The sequence below is a fragment of the Dipteris shenzhenensis genome, chromosome 4, assembly GCF_047967505.1.
Source record: "Dipteris shenzhenensis isolate YYH24624 ecotype China chromosome 4, Dip_SZ_1.0, whole genome shotgun sequence".
Taxonomy (NCBI): domain Eukaryota; kingdom Viridiplantae; phylum Streptophyta; class Polypodiopsida; order Gleicheniales; family Dipteridaceae; genus Dipteris; species Dipteris shenzhenensis.
Genome location: NC_141599.1, coordinates 59,431,225 through 59,458,310, shown reverse-complemented (window position 1 = coordinate 59,458,310; position 27,086 = coordinate 59,431,225). Strand labels below are relative to the sequence as shown.

At 45.7% G+C, this 27,086-nt stretch overlaps 1 protein-coding gene across 2 annotated transcripts in view; it reads right to left on the bottom strand.

Annotated features, from left to right (window-relative positions):
- Positions 1-234: 234 nt before the first annotated feature.
- The window catches only part of LOC147903129 (bystin-like protein), a 52,109-nt gene continuing 25,257 nt past the window's right edge, over positions 235-27,086 (bottom strand). Inside the window, exons 8-10 of one of the 2 annotated variants that reach the window (XM_087374220.1) lie at positions 1,425-1,497; positions 1,167-1,245; positions 235-846 (exon numbers count right to left, since the gene is read on the bottom strand). In XM_087374220.1, coding sequence (XP_087230346.1) covers positions 764-846; positions 1,167-1,245; positions 1,425-1,497 — 235 coding nt within the window. In that variant the 3' untranslated portion in view covers positions 235-763. The remainder of the gene's footprint in view (positions 847-1,166; positions 1,246-1,424; positions 1,498-27,086) is intronic. The other variant, XM_087374219.1, reaches the window with a different exon arrangement.

Below are 27,086 nucleotides of genomic sequence, written 5' to 3'. Positions count from 1 at the left end.
TGAGAACAAGGCCATCAAAAGAATCAGATGTCAAATAGACATTTGGATGAATGCGTCCATGCAATCAAACACATCTAATGATGCCATGTGGTCATCTTTCATGAATGTTTTAAATGATATCCGCAAAAACAACCAGTACCAAACATTGATACCTTAAAAAATGTGTACTCGTATAGTCCTTGAATCATCCGAGGTCCAAAATGCATTGATTTCTAATTTCCCTTGAAGATTCATAATTTGTCATTTTCATGAATTTCCAGTATTCATATGCAGCTTTTTAAAAAGGCCATTGTATATACATTTTAGTAATACAAATGCATACTGAAATTTGCTAGGGAGTAGCTCGACTTAGCAAAATGATGTGAGGTCAATGATCATGTTGTCCAACCAACACAAAAATATCCATCAAAAATTGCCACAAAAGAGTTTGTTGTATATTGTCTGTTTTTCCCGTTTACATACAGCCATGTGCCACTGGCTGTCACTCAGAGCAAAGAACTCCAAACTCCAAAACTCAACACACGATGTAAACCTTAGAAAGATCATCTCTGATGAAGATTTCCAAAAAATATCCACAAAACCAATGCTCGTCACCAGCTGCCACCACTCCATGAAGAAGTCATAGAAGCAGGGCCAAGGAGTTCCAAATTCCACTCCCCACAAGCCTAACATGTGGGCACGGGCACAAACTGATCCTCTTGATTTTGATTCTTCGCGCAATCCTTAGGCCTTTCATTGAGGTCAGCAAGTGAATCAAATTTTGCTATTCCTCCATCCCCATTGGCACTTCCGGCAAATTCCAAATATCTTCCTCAATTTGAGCATTAACAACACGGGTGGATATGGCTGCCACACAGATTACAAGATCAAATAAATGTTGTTGAAAGAAATGAATACCACAAATAACGCACGTGGGTTATTTGCTAGATTTGCTTCATGCATAAATCCCCCTTACTAGTAGCATAAGATCGGACAGCATTGTCTTATTTATTTCTTTCTTTTTCATTTTTATTTTTTGTAAAGATCAGACAGCAAACTGCAATAAAAGAACAAACACTTGTCCAAAGCCCTATCAACAAAGTCACTTGAAAGCATCCTGCATCGTAGTTGAAAGTCATTATATTTTATCTTCATGTGGAGCTTGATGTGTAAAGAGAGAGAGATACCATCGGGCATAATCACATCAGCTTCAAGGTGCCCGCGACTATGACTGTGTTGGAGCTCTCTTCTGATTTCCGGGGTAACCTGCAGTCCATTAAAAAACAGTGATATTGTTTGAATGCTCTCCCTACTCAAGTCCTATTCAAAAGTATTCCATGATAAAACTGTCGGTAGATTTGCGCAGCAGTGTGCATTGGTTCAATCATTGACTGCAGATGGACAAAGAGATTGTCTAGAAGGTGCTAGTGCAGAAAGGGAAAAACCAAGTAGTGTTTATGATGTCGCCTCAATCGTTCTAAGCTCTCCTTGTCTTCCTTTCTCAACTCATTCTTATATCTGCCAATCACAAATTAAACATTTAGTCCATTTCACACTTCTCAGCATCCCTCTAATTTCTTTTTGAAATTACTTTAAAAACCCAACAGCAGCTAGTCCCTGCTATGCATGATGCAATGTTAGTATTCCCAATAATTGACACATTCTTGTTTGTTCTAGCTGTAAATGCAGATGTCACCAAAGAAAAATCCAGCACATATCTAAATAGATGTGGCTGCAGTATCTTGTTCATCAGTGCCTGAAAGGTGCTGGTGCTTGTGTTGATCCCTCATACAGGCCCCTTCCCATGCAAAGGCTGTCTTGTGTTCATCACCCTCTTTCACTCTAATTCGTTGCATCCTGATCTCAGATCTTTCTTTGTGTAGAACTTAGCCCCCTGATTTCATCCGACAAGGCATCAATCTTAGGGATTGGAATCTGTTTTTGATAGTGGGCTTATGGAGATCTCTATAGTCAATGTGCATGCTGTACGAGCCACTTTTATTTTTAAGCAGACGCAATAATGAGGCAAAAGAGTCAAGACATGAAATTCTTCCCAAGCAACTCCTTATAAGTGTTGCAAGCAATGAAATGCTTCTTAAGAAACTCCTTCACCTGCAGTATTATTTCCTCCCATTCCACCTAGACAAAATACGGAGCTGCTACACAGTATCCTCTTCACCACCATCTTATCACCAAATGCAAGAGCTTTGGAGTGGTCATGTATTGATCACTCGGGGAGATCTTAATAGCTTGGATCAATTTATCCCTATACTCCTCAAACCACTTGTTAGCAAATTTCCTTTATTCCCTAATTCTGGACTCCCAAGATTTGGCCACCTGAACCACTTCCTTGATGCATTTATCCCACCTTGCACAAGGGTCAATAATCTCCAAGGACACCTTAGCGCATTAAGTTGTAACACTTAGGAAAGGATGCTTTTTGTCCACGAAAAGACTGCTATTGCCACACCCAGATTGTGCAAATTCTTAAACCATCCCTAGTAAAATCAATATGAAAGGGTTCGGAATAAGTGGAGCTAAAGCTATCATTTGCCATTTTTTATAGATTTCGGGATGTAGTTTACTGTGTTTCTAACCTCAAAAAATGGCCAAATGTGCGATTGAGGGTCAACAAAGAGATTCTCGTTGTTGGAGTGTCTAGGAACATCTAAGCCCAAAACGCAATGCCAATCAAGACGTTCAGCCAGGCCGAGTTGTAGACCGAAGCCGGGTAAGGATTTCTTTCTTGCTCACAACAATGTCTAGCATGGATTCACTAGCCCTTGTTATAAAACAGCCCGTTGAGAGTTTCAAAGGTGTAAAAAGATAGCTATGAACTCTGTTTTTACCCGGGCTGCACAATTCTCACAGAGGGGGGTAATCTAAGCTCCATTTTGGCAAAAAACAGTCCATCTTTGGATTGTTTTGGACGGTGCTTTTGGTGCTCCAGATCAGAGATTAGGACCTGATAAGATTTCAATCATTAGCTTGCATTTGGAGTTTTGTTTCCATCTTCTTTGCTCGCATTGTAGGCCCTCGTGCCTTGGGGAATCTTATTTTTATGCACCCACAGTTTTTCAGTTGGCATTTGAACTTTGTTGAGCCAAGCATTGGTGTGTTTGGGGCAGAAAATTTCTTGGGGATGAAGATGTTTCTGGTGTGCTTGCTTAGAAGGATAAGTTGGATGGCACCAACTATTCTTTGTGGAGCTTTATGGTTACAAATTTTTTGGTTGCGGAAGGGCTGTCACCTGCAATGATGTCCATCCTGCTCCTATTGTCCAAGGCACTCCCCGTAGCAAGGGGGGGTCGTGGTGCAGGACATGGGCAATCGGGTTCACCACAAGCACAAGCAGCTGTTGGTATCTCTCTAGAGCAGAGAAGATGGGATGCATGCAATGCATAAGCTGTCTTTGATTTCACTTTCAGTAAAGAGGTCAATGATTACCTCACATTTGGTCCTCCGAACTTCCAAGAGTGCTTGAGATATAAGTAATATATCAGGTTCGTAATGAGGCAATTTTTGAAGATTCGGTACATATGACTGAAGGAGAGTTTCTCAATGAATTTTGCAATCTTCATAATTCTTATATTGCAAAAGTTACTCAACTTTCTTAGGACTTGTATATCCTAAACCTAGCAATTGTTATCCAAACCTTAAGAGCATACACTACAGCATAAAGTTCCTTCTGGAGTGTGGGCCAACGATATTGAGTGTCGTCTAGCTTCTTACTCTCGAAAGCTACAGGTCTGCCCTCTTGGAATAGAGCTGCCCCAATCGCATAATCACTCGCATCGGCCTCTAAAACATAAGGCCGGGTAGGATCGAGTAATGCAAGAACGGGTGCTTCCTTGATAGAAAACTTCAAGGTTTCAAAAGCCTTGTTCATTGCATCATTCCAAGAAATCGGCTGGGTAGACCGGCGTCCACGACCTTTCAATATGTTAGTCAATGGTGCCGTGATATGTGAATAATCACGCACAGACTTCCGTAGAAATACCGTAAATCCTAGGAAAGAACGAGGTTGTTTCACACTCTGAGGGATAGGCCATTCTAAAACCTTCTGGATACGATCCAGATCAATGCTAATACCTTCAGAAGAAATCTTGTGTCCTAAGTAAATGATTTCCTTCATAAAGAAGTCACATTTACTCATCTTGGCATAGAGCTTACGCTGTCTTAGAATAACTAAGACAATCCAGAGGTGTCCTATGTGATCCTCAAGCGTTCGACTATATACCAAGATGTCATCTAAGAACACTATAACAAATTTGCCCAGAAAATCCCTGAACAAATCGTTCATCATCTGCTGAAAAGTAGCAGGAGCATTGGTCAAATCAAAAGGTAATACAAGAAACTCGTAATGACCATACCTAGTTCGGAATGCGGTTCTATCTATGTGTTTAGCATAGATACGGATTTGGTGATAATCCGTACGCAAATCAATTTTAGTGAAATACTTCGCTCCGGCCAAATGGTCTATCAAATCATCGGAACGAGGTAGAGGGTATCGATTCTTAATTGTCACTTTATTTAATCGTTTATAATCTATACACATTCTCCAGGAAGAATCTTTCTTCTTTCTTAGGAGAACAGGTGCACCCCAAGGTGATTTACTTGGGCGGATATAGCCCATATTCAGGTAATCCTATAGCTGGGTAGCTAACTCATCCTCCTCTACCTGGCTCATCCTATAAGGTGGTACACTGATAGGTTGAGCCCCTGGGACTAAGTCTATGCGATGATCTACTGCCCGTTCTGGAGGTAAACCTTCCGGCAGTTGAGCAGGGAATACATCCTTAAAACTATCTAACAACATTCTCAATTCATGGTATTCAAACACACTTAAATCATTTTTGTTTATTACAGAGACAACAAATGAAGAAAGCGGAATCAAAACACACTGATAGACATCATAATGAGAAGTATTTAATATATTCCGAAGCTGCATCATAGATACAATAGGTCCCTGAGAGGAGGGAATTTTATCACACTGAATACAAAATTGGATGTCCTTATCTACAAAAGAAAGCGTATGCTCCGTCCATCCAATCTGAATATTGTGGGTTTTAAACTACTCTATTCCGATCAACAAGTCTACATGCTCCAGGGGCATAACATAACACGTAAGAACCCATGTGTAGGCTTGAATCCGGATAGGAAGCGCTTCAACCTTGCGATCCCAAAACTGCTTCCTAGCTGGAAGCTGCACCTCATAGGTGTGATCGCTAGGTACTGTGGACAGCCCCATCTTCTGCACAAATTTGTAATTAACAAAGTTGTGAGAGCTGCCCGGATCAAAGAGAATGTGAACCTGTTGGTCCATAACTTCACCATAAACGCGAAAAGATCATGGGAACCAAACAACGAAGTATTGAAAGTGCAATTACAAGAAAGGGGGCAGGTAATGACATTTACAGAAATACCTGTCATCGAAACTTGGTTCGCTCCCTTGGCTTTGGTACCCGTACCCGCCTGGAGCTTCGGTCCAAGCACCAACTTTTGGTTCTTGCACTTTGGACACTCATTCTTGGTGTGGCCCCGCTCCTCGCAATAGAAGCAATGTCCTTCTTTCTTGAGCCTCAAAGTACGAAGGAAACGGGCTTTACCATTCTTTGCCTGAGTCAAGTGTTTCTTGGAGGCGTTGTCCGTAGACTTCGTCTCCCCAGTACCAGTCGTAGGTTGAAAGAACTTGCGTTTGTTATTTCCACTCGTGTCGGAAACTGTAGTTGCTTTGGCACCGGCCATGGTATCATCATAAATGCGCGCATAATTCATGGCCTCTTGCAACGTTGTGCATTTGTTGTTCTTTATTTGCAACTTGTATGAGTCTGGCAAACCATCCACGAAGAAACCTAACAAGGTCACTGGATCCATCTTTGTGGCCTTGGTCTGCAGATCCCGAAATCTTTGAAGATAAACTTCAAAGGACAAGTTTAGCTTTGACATATCGAGGGCTTTAAGCTTGCCAACAATATCATAATCGTCCTCCTTCTTCAAGAACTCCTTCCTGAAGACCCCTTCGAAATCTGTCCATGTATCTGGCTTAGGCTAGAGTTCCTTCCATCATAGCAACGCTTTACCTGACATGAACCCTGCTGCACGCTGGATTTTCTTCTCATCTGGGTATGGGTGGAACTGAAAGAATATCTGCCACTTGTGTAACCAAGTGTCAACTACCTCCTTCATTCGAGACTTTTGATCTCCCGGAAAAGGGTCTGGAGTTATATTCGGACCTAGCACTGAAGCCATGGCATCCACATGCGTGAGTGCCTGCACGTGCTAGCCAGAAGAGTGAGAGTCGCCTGAATCCCTTGGAGTTGCTGTGTCAACCCCGTTTGATTTGCATTAACCTGCTCAAATTTTCCATCCAGAGCAGTGGTGAATTCACTGAAGGCCTTCTTCGTAATCAGATCGTCATAAAGACCCTGGTCTTCCTCTCCCACAGGAGTGTAATCCAAATCCTGATCTCTTATGGTGAACTCGGGATTTGTAGAATCAGACATATCTGAAATCTGATTTGAACGAATATAAACTGAGAGAAATAATTGAGGGAATCGAAGCTGAAAGGAGAGTGAAGCAGAGAAAAACCGTCCCAAGAGATGCTGACGGAAGAAGATGCTGAAAACTGGCGAACCGCAGGCACAATAAACCCGGAGACTTCATCTTGCTGAATTCGCTGCAGGCTGCAGTGTACGGAGATCTCCAGTAATCCGTACTGTACGGAATCCTCCTTCTGGCCGTACAGGTGACGCAGATAGTACGGATTGCTGACGTGGCTGTACGGCTGCTGACGCAGTCCGTACGGTTGCTGATGCAGGTGTACGGATGCTGGCGCGGGTGTACGGCAGATGACGCTGGCTGTACGACAGCCTGTCGCAGGCTGTCCCGAATCCCGATGGCGCAGTCTAGTCGTTAGGCAAAGAGGGCTTCTCGCACAAGGCTGTGGCTGAGCTTGGGACCTTGCCAAGCTATATAGGGAACAGGGCAGCTAATTTAGGAAGCCCTGCTTCCCAAAAAAGCTCACCCTCCCAACTTTGGAGGGTGGTGCTTTTTCGAAAAAAGCATCACCTCCCTCAGGGTGGCCGCACCCTGTTCCAGCCCCTTGTGCATCACCCTGCCCTGGCCAAAACTCTTTCCAGCCCTAGCGCACCACACAGCCTCACGCCTCTGCGTTCTCTACCCCCACGCAGCCCCAAGCCTCTCCTACCTGCACCTCCGCTCTCTCCCAGCTACGCTCATCCCTCTCTCACCTAAATCCTTCAGCAAATTCGAAACACACTCTCTCTTTCTCCTACCTTTTCCCTACATCCCGACCACCCCTGCTAACCCATGAATCAACCAGAATTTGCAGCAGCAAATTTCGAAATTTAGGGCATACCTGGAGGAAGAAATCGTCCAAAGTACTCGCATCAGAAATTCCTACCTCAGGAGCTGGCTCTAATACCAACTGACACATCCCCGCAATCCTGAAACCTCTTATCTGCAAAACAAACACACACCACGTGAGAAACTGAGCAGGCTGCTCACCACCCAACCATGACATCTACGGGATATGATCCCGAATCAGGAGATGTCCCCTCCGAGCCACGAGCTGAGCTACTGGCACGAACTCCCAATCAGATCCAAACCAGCCTGGTGTCCCATACCACCAGGTGGCGCTGTGAAGCCTGGGATCTGCCACTGGGCCTTGGGCTACGCTAAGATGCAGGCGCGCGTCCGCGACTCAATCCAGGATTAGACCTAGCACCTGGGAACGAAACTTGCTCCCAACTGCCCACTGAGAACTGAACCCCCTGGGGCCCTTTTATAGACTCGGGCCCCGAGCGCCAAAAATAGTGAAGACCTATAAATAGTTCGTACCCTTGCCACTCAACCCGAGAATCAAGCCTACCTAGCTCTAAGCCTCCCCTGGCTACCTGAGCTAGTCTAGAGTACCCAGTACACATCAGATACCAATCCGTGCACATGACAGTGAGTAAAAGCCTAGTAGTACTTTCAGTAGAATGGCCTGGTATTGCCATGTGGCATCCTAGGGCCTATATCCATAAAAGGGGGCCCTTTGTACCTTGTACATATACTTCGAATGCAATCTAATGAACATCCAATTGCTGAGCCCTGTTTTGCTCAAAGCTGAACTAAGATCTCTTCTCCTAGATGAGGATCTAGGTCCTCGACTGTTGGTTGTGCAGCCCCTCACAAGGCATGGATCCCTTCACGGTTTCCGGGTACCTTTTGATGATTATGCACATGGATTTTTGCCAATGCTTGCTGTTCTAGTGGAATTAGGGCTTAGTTAGCTGGCTGTTAGCTGTCTTAGCTACATTGCTATCAGAGCACTTTCCATGGGATTTGGTGGGTGAATTCTTGTCATTCCATTCTGAAACTTGGAGCCTGGACTCTTGAGCCTTGGGCTACCTCTCTGCAAAAAATCATCGCGGCCAAATGTCCCAATATCCTGATGTCATGTGTAAGCCTCTGAGAACATCGATTTTCCAGACTGCTAAAGATTGCATGATTCATAAGTTGCCCCAGCTGCCACAAACACTGTTCCAGGTTTGATTGCCATCAGGGTTCATTTTTGCTCCTTTTTCTACTTAGAAATCAATTCAGGAGGCACATTTTTTGCTGTCCACTCCATTCAGACCTCGAAAGTTGGGGCTTTCCATCTTTTTTTGCAATTCGTGCCCTATTCTATCCTGCTCATGCCTAATTCGGAGCATTCATTGAGAATTCAGCCCTAACTCAGCCAATTGTGCAATTGTGCACAAACTGTGCAAACCGTGCATTTGCCACGTAGACAGTGAAAGTGTTATCCCTGGTAATTGGCATCATGCCGTTCAGACAGTGTTTTCCGAATAGTGATTCAGACTGTTTCTAAATCACAAAAAGTTCTCCTACACAGTGTTCTAAATAGGACCTAAACAACATTTTAAATGGTTAATCTACTGTTCAGACAGTGTTCTAAACAGTTTACAAACACTGTTTTCACATACAGTCATCTCTGTAAGGAGGCCAGGAAGTCAAGCTAGAAAGCACCCTATGGGAGACCTTGATCCCATTCCTGAAGATGATGCTGCAACTCAAACTACAAGACTGGACATTGGTTCCATCGAGGGAGTCCAAGAAGACCACATGGACCATATACTCCCAAGAGGTGAAGGAGACGTACAAAGAGCTGCAGACTGAGCTAGTAAGTGCTGCCTACCTAGGCTGATCTACAGGCAGTAAGGCAGAGAGAACCACTCTGGACAGAGAGTCTACATACACTCAAGGTGGAGCACGCGGGCTTAGAGATCTAGAAGTGCTTAACATCTAGTAGGAGAACCTTTTCGTATTGTATCCTGTCCTACTTTGTGGACAGACGGAAATATAAAGTGTTGCTTCTATATTTGTCTCTGAGCATTGTCTATTTACTGGCTTACACATCTATGCACATTAAGTTAAGAAGTCTGTGATTCCACACCCCACACCACACTGTGTGAGCTCTTGGGCAATTCTATCAGTCTTCCGCTGTGCGTACCCTTTGTTGGGTCATTTCTAACATAATGGTAAGGAGGTACCATTGAGGGCTATAAGCCACCTCAGTTGGCTGTCATTCTTCAAGAAAGTTGGCAAAGGACCTCAAAAGTGTTTGTGAAATCTGTGCCATCCATCTATCCAATTCTGAGGACACGAATGAAGTCTTGGTTGAGGACCAAGAGATATGAGGATTACAGCAGCAAGCTGCAATATGTAGATGTGTTTGTTGATCTTCCCCATTATCTCCATCACTCTTGAACCAGGGTCCAAACCAGTGAACATTGCACCCTACAAGTTATTAAGGGTAGAGGAGGAGGTGGCTAAGCAAGTGAAGGAGTTGCTAGACAGACTAAATCACACAGCCAATCTCCCTTTGCCTCACCTGTCCTATTGGTGAAGAAGAACGATGGGTCCTTCCAGATGTGTATTGACTTCAAAACCAGTGAACAAAGCAGTGAACCAGTAACAAAGCACTCTACTGGTTGTCAAGAGTAGAGAGGGAGAAGGTGGCTAGGCACGTAAAGGAGTTGCTGGATAGAGACAGCCAACCTCCCTTTGCCTCACCTGTCCTGTTGGTGAAGAAGAAGGATGGGTCTTTCTGGATGTGTATTGACTATGAAGACCTCAACAATCATAACCATAAAGAACAGATTTCCTATACCTAGGGTTGATGATCTCTTGGATGAATTGAAGGGAGCCAAGCACTTCACTAAGATAGACCTTCGATCAGGCTATCACCAAATTAGAATGAGGGAGTGGCTGAGCCAAAGACAGTTTTCAGAACTGAAAGGGGGTTGTACCGATTTAGAGTGATGGCATTTAGCATCACCAAATACCCAGCCACTTTCCAAGCCCTAATGAATAAAATTCTGCAGCCCTATCTCTCCAAGTTATTCTTTGATGATATTCTCACATATAGCAAGACTAAGGAAGATCATCTCTTGTAACATGCCACGGTTACTGATCGTGTAATAGGCAGGAAGACCTTTGTGCGAGGCGTATGCGTATGCACCATGAGAGAAGAAGAAGAAGAAGAAAAATGTATTACCGTCCTTTGGGGGCCGAAATACCGACCCATGGGACCCATAAAAGTCAGGATACAAGTGTCTCCTTCCTTTTATGGAAGGGGGGGAGAACAATTATTTTGAAATACATTGAGTAATACAACACAGAGAGAGAGAGAGAGAGAGAGAGAGAGAGAGAGAGATTAGGCTTAGAGAGAGAATGTAGACGACATCAGATTGGGTTCCTGTACCCACTGAGGGCCCCCTTCCCCAAATAGGGAAGAATTTGCTTTATACTTGGAGAATACAAAAGATACAAATGACACTCCTTCAGAGAAAGAAAGAAATAAAGAAAGATGTATTAATGTCTATATGGGACAAAATGCACACAAAAATATAGACTAGTACAAGCCTCAGTGGGCTGGAGCAAAGGGCACGCTAGGGCCCTTGCTGCGTATTAATCTATACTAGTAAAATCATAATGATCATAATCAATCACGTACAAACTGAGTCAAGTCAGTCACAAAGCTGGGACTCAGAAATCGAGGCCTAGTACAATGATGGCCCTCCAGTGAGCTGTGAAAATATCACATATATGCGTTTGCCGAGCTGTCTTGCGCTATGGCGAGGGGTGTGGTCTGCTCGATCTATGAACTCTCTGGGCTATGTCCACAGTTGTCATGTGCACGGATTAGTATATGGCGTGTACTGGATACACAAGACTAGCTTAAGTAGCCTGGGGTGGCTTAGGGCTAGGCACGCTTAATTCTCTGGTTGAGTCGCAAGGGTACGAACCAAATACAGGTCTTTGCTATTTTTGACGCATTGGGCCCGAGCCTATAAAGTGGCCTAGAGATTCAATCTTCAAAGAGCCACTGGGAGCAAGTCTAGTTCCCTAGCGCTAGGCCTGATCCTGGATTGAGTTGCGGACGCACGCCTGCATCTTAGCGTAGTCCAAGATTCAGCAACAGATCCAAGGCCTCTAGGCACCACCTGGTGGTATGGGACACCAAGCTAGTCAAGATCTGGTTGGGAGTTCATGCCAGTAGCTCAGCTCGTGGCTCGGAGGAGACATCTTCTGATTCGAGATCGTATCCCATAAGTGTCATGGTTGGGTGGTGAGCAACCTGCTTAGATTCCTCACGTTTGGAGTGTTCTTGTGTTTGCTTGCATATCAAAGATTTTAGGAGTGTTGGGTCGTGTCAACAGTGACCCCTCTCTTTGTCAATCCCCTTGAGGAAAGATGTGATAGATCGGACCTCAATCAACTATGCTCTGGGTACTCTCTCTCTCGCACGTGATCTTTGCCTCCCTCTCTTGGTGGCACCGTGTGGACTCTCTCATTTGATCCAAGTTGCCCTCATATCAGCTAGTTGATGCTCCTCTATTCCGTTGTGTCCTAGAACTGACTCAAATGTGCTTAAGTCTGTGACGTGACGCTGTGTCTAGTCAATCTCTTTGTCGTGTGGTCTAGCTGCCTCCTATTGCTTTTTGATCTATCGCTGTAGTGTCTCCCTGTGTCGACGCATCTCCATGTGAGAAACAACGCAGAGCAAGAGTGAGCAAGGGAGTGAGCTAAAGGTAGGTCACTCAATAATGAACTGAAATGAAGTGAAGTACAAAGAAGAGATGAGGGATTTTGTCTAAGTGACAAAACCCTATCTAATCACTAACCGTAGTTAGAGATTAGACTGTGGTTAGGGGAGGGGAACATTACATTGGCCACTGCCTAGAATATAATAACAATTCTAACACCCCCCCTGCAGTGTCAATGTGGTGTACAAGGTAGTGATCAATCACCAAAAAAAGATAGGTTTAGGACATTGCGAAATGCCTCGAACTTCTCACGTGGAAGTGCTTTGGTGAAGATGTCTGCAACGTTATCATGTGTTGACACATAGATCATACTGATCTCCCCTGCATGCAACTTCTCTCTGACATAATGATAATGAACCTCAATGTGCTTCGTGCGAGCATGAAACACAAGATTCTTTGCCACTGCTATAGCACTTTGACTATCAATGAGAATTGGAGAAGGACCCTCCAATAAGAGACGAAGATCAACGAACAAACGTCGCACCCAAACACATTCAACTGTCGCTGTGAAAGCTACCTTGTACTCAACTTCACATGAGGAAGTAGCCACTATAGATTGCTTCTTGCTCAGCCAAGAAATGCAAGCTTTGCCCAAAAAGAAACAATTACCACTAGTGGACTACTTGGTATCATAGACTCCAGCCCAATCTGCATCACTGTAAGCATGCCTCTGCAAGTCACCCCCGTTGGAAAACATCAAGCCATCAGACTTTGTGCCTTGCAAATAATGGAAGATACGTTTTACAGCCTGCGACAATGTGTTGTCTTTGGGCTGTGCATATATCTGCTCACTTGAGATACTGCATACTGAATATCGCGCCGTGTATTGCACAAGTATATGAGGCATCCAACAGCCTGGCTGTAAAGTGCAGCATCCACTGATTCACCTGCATCATACATAGTAAGCTTCAGCCCCAGCTCCATGGGAGTGGCTATAGGCTTACAACCATACATGTTGAACCTATCCAAGAGCTTCTGCACATACTTGGATTGAGACATAACGATGCGAAACTTGTCTTGTATGAACTGGATCCCCAAATAAAAATTTAACATGCCCAAATCTGTCATGTCAAATATTCAGCTTTCAACTCAGCTTTAAAATCTGCAATTATTTCCTCATTTGACCCTGTGAGCAGCATGTCATCTACATAAAGAATGATGACCAAAATATTACCCCCATCCTTCTTGATGTAGAGGGTGCTTTCCGTGGGACTATTATGTAACCCCTTACTTGCCAAGAATGCATCAATCTTGGCATACCATCCACATGGGGCTTATTTCAGCCCATATAAAGGTTTGTTAAACTTGCAAACCTGAGTGCATTGCCAGAAAGTTCAAATCCAGGAGGTTCTTTGACATAAACCTCTTCTTGCAAGTCCCCATTAAAGAAAGCTGTTTTCATGTCCAACTGATGGACATTCCAAACAAAATTTGCAACCATTGTAATGATTGACCATATGGTGGTCATCCGAGATGTAGGAGCAAAAGTCTCCCCATAATCAATGCCCTTCTTTTGTGCATAGCCTTTGGCAACCAGCCTTGCCTTATACTTGTCAATAGACCCATCTGGCTTCCTTTTTACCTTGAAAACCCACTTGGTACCAATGGCATGCTTACCTGGTGGCAAATCCACAACATCCCTGGTCTGATTTTTCTCAATGGACTGCAATTCATTGTGCATGGCATGCATCCAATGCACATTATCCTTTGCTTCTTCAAAAGAGTCAGGTTCTTCTTCATCAAGAAGAGTGCCTACATAAGCTGTCTCAACTGAAAGAGCCCCCCTTGCATGCCTTACTGCACTACGAGTCCTGCCAGGCAATGGGACCTCAAGCCTACTCTCCCTGAGAATCTGTAGCAACCAATTCGGGACTGTTTTGGCTGCGTGTATCTCTTGAATTTCTTGCCTGACAACTTCATCCACACCCTGTGGAGGTACAAAATCAATATGTGGCTGAATCGGGGCATGTTGATCACGAGGAGGTTGCTGTAAATTCTGATTTTCAGCATAAACCTCAGCTGGGGAACCAAATGTGATAGGAAGCATCCCCTTAAAAACATCATCTGAAGAAGCTGGAATGGTAAATTCAGCATGTGTATGTGCTGAATTTTCAAAAAATATAACATCTCTACTAACAAAAATCTTGCGAGAAGTAGGGTTTTCGAGACGATAGCCTCTGCTTTGTGCACTATACCCAACAAAAATAGATGTAAGTGCCTTATCTGACAACTTGTGTCGAAACTCCATAGGCACGTGGGCATTTGCAAAATAACCAAAAACTCTGAAATGATCCACGAAAGGCTTTCTCCCATGCCATGCCTCATAGGGAGAAACTGTCTTCAAAACCTTCATGGGAGCCCGATTCAATACATAGTTTGCACACATGAGGCCTTCAAGCCAAAACCTGTGAGGCAACTTTTTACTGGTAAGCATGTATCTATCCATCTCCATAAGAGTGCGATTCTTACGCTTAACTTTACCATTTTGTTGAGGTGTAAGCCTCACTGTAAGCTGATGCGTGATGCCTTTCTCCTTTAAAAATGCCTCAAACTCATGAGACATATACTCCCCCCCTCTATCTGTGCGAAGTGTTTGCACTTTGAGTCATGTCTCATTCTCAACCATAGCCACAAAGTATTTGAAATTCATAAACACTTCTGGTTTTGCCTTAAGACCACAGACCCATGTGTAGTTAGTGAAGTCATCTATGAATGTAACATAATAAAGATAACCCCCAAAAGCAGGTGTCCTCATGGGACCGCAGACACCAATGTGAATGAGCTGTAATCTGCGGGTAGCTCTCACTGCACCATCCTTCTTGAAAGGAAATCTATGCATCTTGCCAAGGATGCAACTTTCACATGCATGAGGAGGAGGTGACTCTAAAGGAGGCAATGCATCAACCATAGCATGCTTCTGAAGTATCATTAAGCTGCCATAGCTCATGTGCCCATACCTAGCATGCTATAACTCCGCAGCAGTGGGAGTGCTCACTGATAATGCAAGATCTTTTCTCATATATATCAAGCTGAAAAAGACCCCGATAGAAAGTGCCAAACAACATCAAAGCGTAGTCATTCTCTTTGTCTCTGACTACATACTTAGCATCATCGAATACAACCTGAAATCCTCCTCTATTAAGAGAGGACACTGAAAGCAATTTCTTCTTTATCCCTGGCACATAGAAAACATCTGAAATTCTGAAATCTGTGCCATCAGTGGGTGGATGTGAGAATAATGTCCCCCACTCCACACACTGAATAAGAAGAATTATTTGCACAAGTCACCCTCTTTTTAGTAGGTGGAGGATGCAGAGATGCAAAAAGACTCTTCTTAGAAGTGATGTGCTTTGAAGCACCACTATCAAAATACCAAGTATGTAGTGTCTCATTGACACTGAGAGAGCATGCATTCTTTGAAGGATCATAACTGCAAGTCAAGAAAGCATAAGGGTCATCCTCGTGGCTGTAGAATCTGAACTACCCACTGAAAAATCTGTAGTGCAAGACAGAAAGGCATAGAGCTCTTCCACAAAGTTGGCTGTAACATCTCCCCCATCATGTGAATGAGGAGCTGATGCATCTGACACAACCATACCTGAATCCCTTTTCTTTTCTTTAGCTATGCGCTTCTTGCACATTCACCAATATAATGACCTGGCGTCTTACAGTAGTGACAAATGCCCTTCGTTCTGGGCTTATCTGCATCACCCATAGCCTTATAAGAGGGTTGTCTTGAATCAGCTTTATGCTGATGTGTGGGCTGATTGGCATGTTGCTTTTGCTACCCTTTTCCTTTGGGCTTGAACTTAGAAAGCATGGCATACTCGCTAGCCCGTGTCGCCATATTTCTTCGTGTCTGCTCCTGCAACAGAAGTCCTACCAACTCGTGAAAAGAGAGAGGATTGCTGCCCCCCCTCAATGACAAATTCAGCGAGGTGTGGAAACCAAGATAAGACTCAGGAAGAGAATTCAGAGTCGTGGTAATCATCTCTGAATCTGGAATGACTTCATCAATGTTCAGCAATTGCTCCCTCAAATCCTGAAGCTTTGTGAGGTGAGTATTCATGGAATCTCCCTCATCCATATGCGTATGAGAAAGCTCTCGCTTCAGAAAGGAAACTCTGGCATCATTTCTTGCTGCAAACATACTCTCCAATATCTCCCAAGCTGGCTTTGATGTCTTGCATGACCAAATGTGAGGAATAATGAACCTCTTGACAGAAAGAGAAATCACTGATAGAGCTTGTGCATCCCTAGAATCCCCTGTGGGAGCCCATGGAGCAGCAGCTCTAATTACTTGTGCTGCATTTTTACCTCTACCCATGCCTCCAGCTATAGGAGTGACAGGTGTAGCCACAGAATCTGGCCTAGCTTCATCTCCATTGACATAATCCCAAAGATGTCTGCCAACCAAGATGTTACGAACCATGAAACTCCACAAGGAGTAGTTAGTGCCATCCAACTTATCCTCCTATGTGAGGACTCCAAACACCTCATTGGGGTTGTTCTGAGCCATTTTTGCCAGATAAACTCAAAAAATACAGCAAAGTGAACAAGTAAAACCCCTTCCTGGGATGCAAAATGCACGAGTAAAATCTGCCAAAGAAAATCTGCCCACAAAAACAAATATTGTCACAACCTATCAAAGACTCAATTTGCACCATAATGCTGTGTTGATTGCCCAAAAATCTGCAAAAAGTGGCAAAAGTTACAAATTGACTCTCACTGAGTCCAGAACTGCTTGCAAACCTCCAAAATGCTCTTTTAACTGCAAAATTGCAACCCAAATGCAAAAGCCCCAATTTCTTGTACAAACGGGATCTCTACAGTACAAAGTACGAACGAGAGTAGGGTTGGCGTGCAGTACAGACTTCTCACAGGACCATTGTACAAGCGCCGCTTCAGATATGTGCAGAACCGTACATTCTACCACTATGATCATCTACAAGTGAATCACATCAAGGCTCCCATCCATCTCGGGGTCTCTCTTAGTGAGTCGCTAAAGTAGGCCTCCAGGTCCTACACGGAAGAAGCCAGGGTGCGTGCCGCTACGCTACATCAACATCCTCAAGGGAACACCAATATGGGAAAACTGCCCCAACCATCTACTGCCTCTCCAAACGTGAAGTCCTTCCCACCAGGACTCAGGAATGGCTAAGTCAATCTCGCCCATCCGCTGCCCTGGCTCGCAGATGCGCTCGGGCACGTAGGGTGTTCCTTAGAAGCCCTCACTATAAGACGAGCTTCCAAGGCTCTGCACCTGGGGTGAGGCCACTAACCACCAACTTGCCCAGGAGGGCTCCGCTTTGCATCTCCGGATCAATGATACCCAAGCCTCCCAGTGCTTGCGACATGATCACCGTCTGCCAAGCTACTCAGGCCCTAGTGTTCCTCGTGCCATCTGAACCTACCCAAAGGAAGTTCCGTACCAACCGTCGGAGCTGCCCAATGCATCCTCTGTGAACGTACCAGCAGGAGACGATATACCAAGCCGTGGCAAGAAGGACCTGGTTTGCCACTAAGGTGCAACCTGCTAAGGAGAGTTTGGCCGAGCTCCAATAGAGAAGCTTGCACCGAACACTCTCAAGGACCAGGGCAATCTGTTGCTCTGTTGTAATGTCAATACCCCCCTGGCATCTAAGGTATCTCGTTCTCTCGCCCCGCGGTATCCATCTGAAGCCAAAGTCACTCCCCCACTCACGGATCTCATGTGTCTCCTCAAAGCCTGTGAAGAAACCCATAGATTTCGTCCAGTTGATCTGTGCCCCCGAGGCCTAGAGCGCCCTTGACTCTCTCCAAACTCGTGGTGGTGCCCTCAACATACAAGGCCGTGCCATCTGCAAACTCCGAGTCAAGTAGCTCCTCCTCCTGTCTAATTGGGAGCCTCAACCTTGTGAGACCCACCATCTGTGATCTCAAGTAGTAGCCCAAAGCCTCCACCACAAACAAGAAGAGGAAGGGAGCGAGTGGGCAGCCCTGTGAGAGAGAGGAAAGGCCTCGCCCATGTGTCCTCCGATAAGCATCTGACTAGAGCTCCCTACATATAGCGCTGAGACTCCTCTGACCCATCTGTCTGAGAAACCCAATCTCCTCATAGTGTCCTCCAAGAAGGACCACTCCACCTTGTCGTAGGCCTTCTCAAAGTCCAAGAGAAGGAAGAAGGACGGCCAGTGGCTATGACTCCTCCCTGGAGCAATCCACTGCCTCCCAGAACGTGAAGATGTTGTCTAGAATGCTGCGCTCCTGGACAAACCCAATCTGAGTGTCGTGGATGAAATCGATAAGATGGGACCGTAACCGCAAACTCAAGACCTTGGCGAGGATCTTGTATGCAGTATCAAGCATAGTGATTGGCCTCCACTGTCAGATGTCTAACCTGTCTCCTCCTTTCGATATCAAACAAATCCACCCCCTACTCATGGACTAGGGGAGAGCCTGTGTCAAAAATCTCCTGGCAAGCTAAACGGAAAGGGGTGGAGATAATCTCCCAAAAGTTTCGAAAGAAGGCCGGAGTCAAGCCATCCTCACCCGGGCACTTCTGGGTCGGGAGATCCTTGAGGGCTTCCCATAGCTCCTCATCTGTGAAAGGCTCCTCAAGTCTGCTGTGTAAATCCTGCAAGACTACTGTCAGAACGTGATCCCAAACTAGCTCTCAGGTCAAGATGTAACTCTAAGGATGACCCTTCGATACAGAGAATTGACCCACAAATGTCTGAGAAGCAACCCAATCTTGACCAAGACCAACACAGATGATGTGGACCACTGTGCAAGGCTATTGAAGAGGCTTGTGCTATTCCCGGGCATGCAGCGGAGCTGCATGAGTGACAGAGATGAAGGAAAGATGGAAATCTGAGATATGGAGCTTGAGATGAGCTAAAGAGATCTATAAAAGAACTATGAAAAGAGCTGAAAACTATAGAAGAAAGCTCCTGAAACAGGAACCCCAAACCTCAACTCTGAGCCAGGCTACGGTGCCGCGAGGACACCTTGATGGATCACCCTTAGCAACTGCTGAATGGTTGGTTGTCTTGCAAGGTACTCCTGGAAGGGCTGAGGGCTGCATTGGGCTGAGAGGGGAGCTGAATGAGGAATGAGGGTAGCAGCAGCTCCCCCATTAACTGTGGGGTAAACCAACCAGCCCCAAATGGGCTGGTTGGGCTCTTTTCCCCACCTTTTGCTGCCTAGGAAGGGGCACAAGGCAGCCTATATAGGCAGCCCTTCCCTAGTCCACTTTCCCTTGATGGGAGCTCACTTGGTCCAGCTCTTTGGGGGCCCTTTTGGGCTCCTAACCTAGGCTCATACCTAGACCTAGCTAAAACCCTAAGATATAAACACTATCCTACTGTTCTCAGTCCGTGATAGTGAACAAGGACTTGATTTCTGACTTGAACTAAGGCTGAGAGACTGACCTACGTAGCTTGTGCCTGACAGTCCCCAGACAAGGGCTCACAATGGGGTCACGGCATACGACAAAATATCCTATCACAAGAACTTTGTCGATAAAGCCACTTGTCACCTTGTACCCAAGTGCAGGGATGCATGTGACATTCCCCCCTCCTTAACTCCGTGGCCAATATGTGGTTGTTTCAACCACGCCACGGGAAAGACATTGCCGCATACCCCGTATGAAGCCACTTTCGGCAGGGGGTTCTCTTCACTCCTCACTAGGATGATATCCCCATCTCTCGAAGCCAATAAAACTATAGAATTCATTGCCAAGATCAAAGATTCAGTTAAAGAATGCCTCGCCAAAGCACAAGCAACGTACATGCGCCAAGCCAATAAGTCCCGATGAGATGTCAATTATAAAGAGGGTGATTGGGTGTATTTGAGGATTATCAAGCAAAGACTAAAACAGGTGGGCAAGCAATGCCCTAAGTTATCCTTCAAAATTTTCGGACCATTTTCCATCATTAAGAAAATCAACAACATCTTTATGAAGCTGCGGTTACTAGCCCAATACCTAAAGAATAGGTATTGCTCAATATGGCCTGCACTAATGGAAGGTATTGCTCCCACTTGGACTGGGCATAATAACAATACGATTTTAGTACATCAGCCAAATGATTGTATACCTCTACCTACTCGTCGGTTTAGGGATGAAAAAAACTAGAGATCTGGAACTTGGTGCCAAAGAGAGCCCTCCATAGATGTGAGGTGAAATCTTTGTCCACGGTAATCGTCCGTGGAAATCCTCCAATCCGGTACCAATACCACATAAGTAAGCGGGCTAGGTCTTCTACACTGGTTGTCTGCTTGCACGGAATAAGCATACAAAATTTACTAAACCGATCAACAATGATTAGGCGTTGAATGTTTCACGTACCTACAGATATGGGAAGGGGTCCCATAAAATCCATAGTGATGTCCTAGAAAGGACTGTTGGGGATCGGTAAGGACTGAAGCAATCCTGTCGCCTTATGATGGGACACTTTTACCTTTTGGCAGATTTGGCATCTCTGCACATAGCTATAGACATCCTTCCGCATTTTGGGCCAGTAAAAATATCGTTCTAGTTTCTCCAATGTACTATTTATGCCTCGATGGCCACCTGTGAGGGCGTCATGGCATCATGGACTAGAGTTTGCCGGTTGTCTTTAAGCACACAAAATCTTTGCTTATAGAATAACCATCCATCTTGAATTGAATAATGGCCGGCCGCAAGGTCAAGGCAAACTGATATTGAGTGCCAAACTATGCGGAGTCCACGTATTGTATTTTCATATAGTCAAGGTCCTTCCCTTTAGTCTCTAGTACAATGGCATGTTCTCTATCGTAGACCGCGTAATTCTTTTCTGTAGGATTGAGCATTATGTTATAGTAGGCCACGAGTCTTTCTTTCTTGCTGTAAAACTGCCCCAATGGCTACATTGTTGGCATCGATAAAGACCAAGAATGGATCATCTAATGATGCGAATTTTATTACTGGTTGTTGCGGCCAACCATTGTAGGTCTTGTTAGGCCCGCAGAGCTGTGCCGGTTATACGGATTTATTTTGCCGACGAGTCTTACCTCTGTTAATAAGTCAGTTAGGGCGCTGAGGTGGTGGAGAATCCGTACAAAAGATCGGATATCCTAGGCTGTCGTGGGGATTGCCCAACTGGTGATAGCTTGAATTTCTTCAAGGTCCAAGCGGATGACATTAGCACTGATGATGTAACCCGAATATTGGATTTCCATCGGCATTGAGATATAATTGATTATCGCGAAAAAGCTGAAGAGCTTTCTATATGTTGCTCCGTTGTGGCTAAGAAGATTAAGATATCATCTAGAAAGATGAACAGCACACTCATATATGCTCGCAGAACACCTGCGACATCATTTTGTTGAATGTTGGTTGTGCATTTTTGAGACCGAACGGCGTGACTACGAACTCATAATAAGCTCGCTCTATCCTGAACGATGTCTTTGGGATGTCAACGTCAAATATGTGGACCTGATGATAACCACTCTCAAGGTCTCTTCTCGAAAAATACTTGCACCATTCAAGCACTCTAAGATTGTGATTTTGTAGAGTGCCCTGTAGTCGACACGTAGTCCTGTCGTCTTATCCTTTTTATGAACAAATAGAGTTAGAGCCGCAAAAGGTGATCAGGATGGCCGGATAAACCAATGTGTAATAGTTGAGTGAGCTGTTGTTCTCATTCTGCGTCCATAGACTTAGATAACCGATAGGGAAACTCACTAGGATGCGTCGAGTTTGAAACTGATTCAATCCGATGGTCCTCGGGTCTGTGACGTGGAAGCTGTGGTCGTGGAACCCTTGGCCATGGCCTGCCCCAAAGGAGCTGGCTGTATTGAATTTAGCTGGAAACGGACATACACCAATGCGGATACTGCGCCTTTGCGAATAGCACGAGATGCTTGGATGTGGGGGATCAAAGGGATGGCAGGCATGCTTCTGTCCCCGTGGATGACGGCTGGCTCATGTAGTCCTTTGACAATTGTGAAGGAATCCTGCCACCAATCGGGCAAAGGTGAATATTCTCAGAACCAATAGATACCCAGTATCATGTCGCATCCTAATAGAGATGTGAGAATGAAATCGCGCTGAAAAGAGGTCTTATGAACTGTGTAAGAAATTTTTTTGGCCTAAGTGTGTACCCGTGTGTGAACCCATCCACCGCGAGCTCATATTGCACCCCATCTTCTTGGCGACCTGAGTGGAGATAGTGTCTTCTGAACTTCCCATGACAACTAATCGTTGTCCTTTAGCCATGCCATAGGCTCTGATGAGGACCATCTTTTGCTCGTCGAGCATGCCCTCCTTACCTTCAAAGGCCACCAAGGGCACGACATTCAAAGCAAGTAGAATTGCGTTCGTAGTTGTGGTAGGTGGAGCTGGGAGTGCAAAAGCAGTAGTGATAGTAGAAGTTGGCACTTTCGCAGCCTTCTCGGCCAACCATTTGGGACAATCTTTTTTTCCATGCCCTACAATGTGGTGGCAATGGAAACAACGGTGCTCCGCATGATATCGTTATGTTCATCAAGCTATAAGTATCCTCTCATAATGCCCGCCTTAGCTTTTTCATCTGGAGTCATCTTGGGCTTAGACCCCTTTTTTAGTCCAGCTGACTGTTGGTTGTCCTTCTTTTGAAAGCTATTGTCCTTTGGCTGAGGGTCTTTACCCGCTAGGGTTGTGGACTGTTGCGGGGCTTTGGCTCCTAGTTGAACCTACTTAGGCTTTCCCCCGTTCAGCATCATTTCCTAATTATGAGCCAAAGTAAGTGCACTCTGGTAAGTGAGCGGGTCAAAATTTCGGATGGGGAAGCAAATGTTGGAGTCCGAACCCCTTATGAACTGCTTGAGTTTATTGGTCTCGGTTACGCCTTCTGGGCAAGACAAGAAAACTCGTCTTCCAGATTCAGTAAGTACTAAGGCAAAGCTTTGAGGTCAATCAATGATGCCACCAGGTCACCGCCTCACCGGTCAGATGGGAGACGGCTAGATGGACTATCTTGTTCGTCCTTTAAAAAATTTAAGGTAAAAAAAAATTTAAGGTACAAATTGATGAATAAACTGCAAAATGGCTAAGTGCTCACACTTACTGTGGTATTTCGTGAAATTCCGAGTGCACTGGGTGAGTGGAGTAACCTTTGGTGTGGTCGAACCCGAGGAGGAAGCAGTACATGCTAGCCTGCATAGTAGCCAACTGAGCCGGAGCAAAATGGCTTCCCAATCAAGTCGATGCTGCGTCTTGACTTCAGCCATCTCATCATGCCAAAGTGCCACCTCTTATTTGCACTCCTCGCGCAATAGCAAGAGCAGTTTTTCGAATTGTGAGAATCCCTTTCCTTCTTCAAGTTTTTCCTCCTCTATAGTTCTTTTTCTTTGAGTTGTTTATGCGTCTCCTCCAGCTGCTTGTCTTTTTCTCCCAATTGCCATGAAGTTTCTTCAAGCGCTCCTTCCTGGTAGTCGAAATTTTTCTCTTCTTCTCTCTGCTGCTCCATGATGATGGTCTATATGTCCTTTCTGGATCTCAACAAGACCATGCACTTGCGATAGTCAAGCAAGAATATAAACCGAAGCTCTGATACCAATGTAACATGCAACGGGTTAATCATCGTGTAATGCACAGCAAGGCAGAAAGACCTTTAAACCTTTGTGTGAGGAGGCGTATGCATATGCAACAAGACCATGCACTCGCGATAGTCAAGCAAGAATACAGACCGAAGCTCTGATACCGCAGCAAGACCTTCTTTAAACCTTTGTGTGAGGCGTATGCGTATGCACCATAAGAGAGAGAAAGAAAGAAAGATAGATATATTAACGTCCACGGGAGGCCTCACGGGCCTATGGCACAAAGTACACAAAAAAGCGAACTCATACAAGCCTCTATGGGCTGAAGCAAAGGGTGTGCTAGGGCCCTTACTGAGTACTAATCTATGCTAATAGAATCATAATCATAGAAAAAAAATTCAACTACAACTGCAGAATGGGCCATATCAATCGATCTATCCAAGCGTCGGCACGAAACTAGAGCCTAGTACAGTGATGGCTCTCTGGTGGGCTACGAAGATGTCTCGTATCTGCGTCAGTTGAGCTGTCTCGCGCGGCGGTAGGAAACGTGGTCTCCTCGCTCTCTGGACTCTCTGGGCTATGTCTAGGCTGAGCCCTTGTCTCCGTCGGTCTCTCCTGAGGAAAGCTGTGATAGGGTCTCTCCTGAGGAAAGCTGTGATAGGTCGGACCTCAATAGAGTGTAATATGGGGGCTCTCTATTGCACATGTGGCCTCCCTCTCGCGGTGGTACTGTGCCGGCTGCTCATCCAAACTGCTCTCCTATCGGCTAGCTGCTCCTCCACTCCACTATGTCCTAGGGCTGACTCAAATGTATAGAAGTCTGTGACGTGTCGCTGTGCCCGGTCACCCTCTATGTCCTATAGTGGTCTGACCATCCCTTGCTGCTCTCTGATCTGTCGTAGAAGCGTCTCCCTGTGTCGTCGCATCTCCATAAGATAAAGCCCGATACAAACTTGGTCATGGAAATGGATCAGTCGTGACAAAGGACCAAAGCCACTCCCCTCTAAGTACAGACAATGATAGCATCCCCGAATCTCGTAGTAGACTGGGCAAACACAAAGAAAATGCTCCTCTGTCTCAACCACCCCCAGCATACATACTGTTCAAACCCGCTGTTCTCTGGGTATACCCGTTGCTCTCCCTGCCTCGATCCTCAACTGGTGGGACGAAACCCGCATCTGACCGATGGCAATCCTCAGTGCATGGGAGACTTCGAGATACTAAGACATGATGATGAATCCATTCTCTGATACTCTCAAGAAGTGATCGCGATAAAACTGGGTCTTGGTGGGGAGCTCCTGGTCCTCCCACCAAGTCCGGGATATGTGAAGCTGGAGGAGGTCTAACCGTATGATACGGTTGATCTCATCTCGCGGGATCAACTCAAGAGGTGCATCCATGCTGTACTGAAAGAGGGGAAGCCTGTCCATCTGGATACCGTGCCTAGCAAGCCATGTAGATATGCATGCATACCATGTGTCTACCCCGCTCTCTGCAAGTCGTCTGGATGACTCTAGGGCCAATCTCGGAAAGTCTCCAATGGGTAAGTCCCAGACTCTGTGGATGAAAGTCACTCTCTAAAAGATGGCATCAACTTGGAGAGGTATCATGGCAAACTTTACATGTACTATCTCATGTGGAACTGAGGGCTTACATCCCATCATCACCTGTAGCCGCTCGAAGCTCCTCCAGTCTGATGTCCTCGGAAGATCGCACCCCCAGAAAGGTGTTGCATACATGACAGTCGGCCGCATTAGTGTGTCGAAAAGCTAGCCCTTCGTCGGTGGATCCTGGAAGTGTGCCTGGAAACACTGCGCTCTAGTCTAGCCAAAGCACCACGCCCTCGTGTGAGCCATGCTTGGGCTGCATGTTTCATCGTGAAGATGGGTCCTGTGAAGACTGCTCCCAAATATGTGTATGACTGCACTATCTCCATTGGCTAACCACGATAGGTGAAACTAAGTCGACTAGTCACTACTCGTGAGGTGTTGAAGATCATAACCTTAGTTTTCCCAAGGTTGACCGTCAGATCTCTCTCTCTGCAAAACACCTCTAATGCCTCCAAATCTTTCTGCAGCCCCTCCGCTGAAGAGGATATAAGGACTATATCATCAGCATATAACAATATCTGTATGAGGAGATCCCCTAGTAATGAACCCTCGCCACCTAGGCGATCTATGAAAGATGTGATCTCATCAATGTAGAGTCCAAAGAGAGTCGGTGAGAGAGGGCGGCCCTGCTTCACCCCAATAATGCTCTCGACCCAATCCGACAGACCACCTGGGACACGGACCTTGCCTCTGACTAACTCATATAAGCTCATCACACCCCAAATCACCATCTCTGGGATCTGAATCTCCTGTAGTCTCCTAATCATGCGGGATCGTGGAACAGCGTCGAAGGCCTTTCAAAAATGTACGAAGCATGTGTAGACTCTGTGATGTCTGGACCTCGCCTCCTCAATGATGGCCCTCATAGTGAAAATGTGGTCTAGAGTAGAGTGTTGCCTCTTGAATCCTGCCTGTCCTAGTGCTTGCTGTCCTCGTGCCTCTGTATGACTGCTGATCTCTCTCTCTAGTACCGATCCATAGATCTTGGACAGTGTGTGGCCAATCATGAGGGTGCGATAGTTCCCGGTGTCCATGAGGTCTCCTGCTTTGTGTATCAGTACGATAGTAGTGGTGCTCCATGTCGGTGGGAAATCGTGACAAATTGCAAGGTTAAACATATGTGCAAGGATTGGTGCTAGGACCTCCTGCCTATGTGCAAAGTGCTCTATCCGAAGGCCCTCATGATCCTGTGCTTTCCGGTTGTGGAGCAGGCAAAGTGCAGCCCGCACATTCTACGTAGTGAATAGATGATAGGTGGTGGGCCTAGGCATAGAGGACATGTATGGCGGTGTCTACCTCGAGACATCATATAAGGAGCATGCATAAGTGTGCCACACACCCGGATCAGTGATGGGGATGGGTGGCTTCCCCTTCGAGAGGAATCCCCATCCAATGGTTGGGTCTCCCCCGCGAAATGATCTGATGATCTCATCCATCCTATGTGTGAGGAAGGCTCATCGCTTGCGGCGTGTCAACTGCTGAAAGATCCTGTGTGCCTAAGGCTCGCTCCCATGTGAGATGGGCTCGCATCTCTCTGCACTCATCATCAAACTAGGGATTTTGAGGCATCTTCCCATCTCGTACCTTGAAGATCGGGTCGTAGGAAAGGATCTGGTGGCTTCATCCTGTATCACTGTGACATGGGTGGCTAAGGCATGGAAGAGGTCTAAATCAGCCTCCAATAAGGCAGGAAGCTCTCTCCTAAGTGACATATATACACTCGATCAAGGGCACGGTCAAAGTGGATCTGGATACAGGTAGCAGTAGGAACTCTCCCTGTGCCTGGTGCAGTAGCAAGAACATTGAAGGCCAGATACGAGTGCTTGGCTCCAAGTGGGGGGGGGGGGGGGGT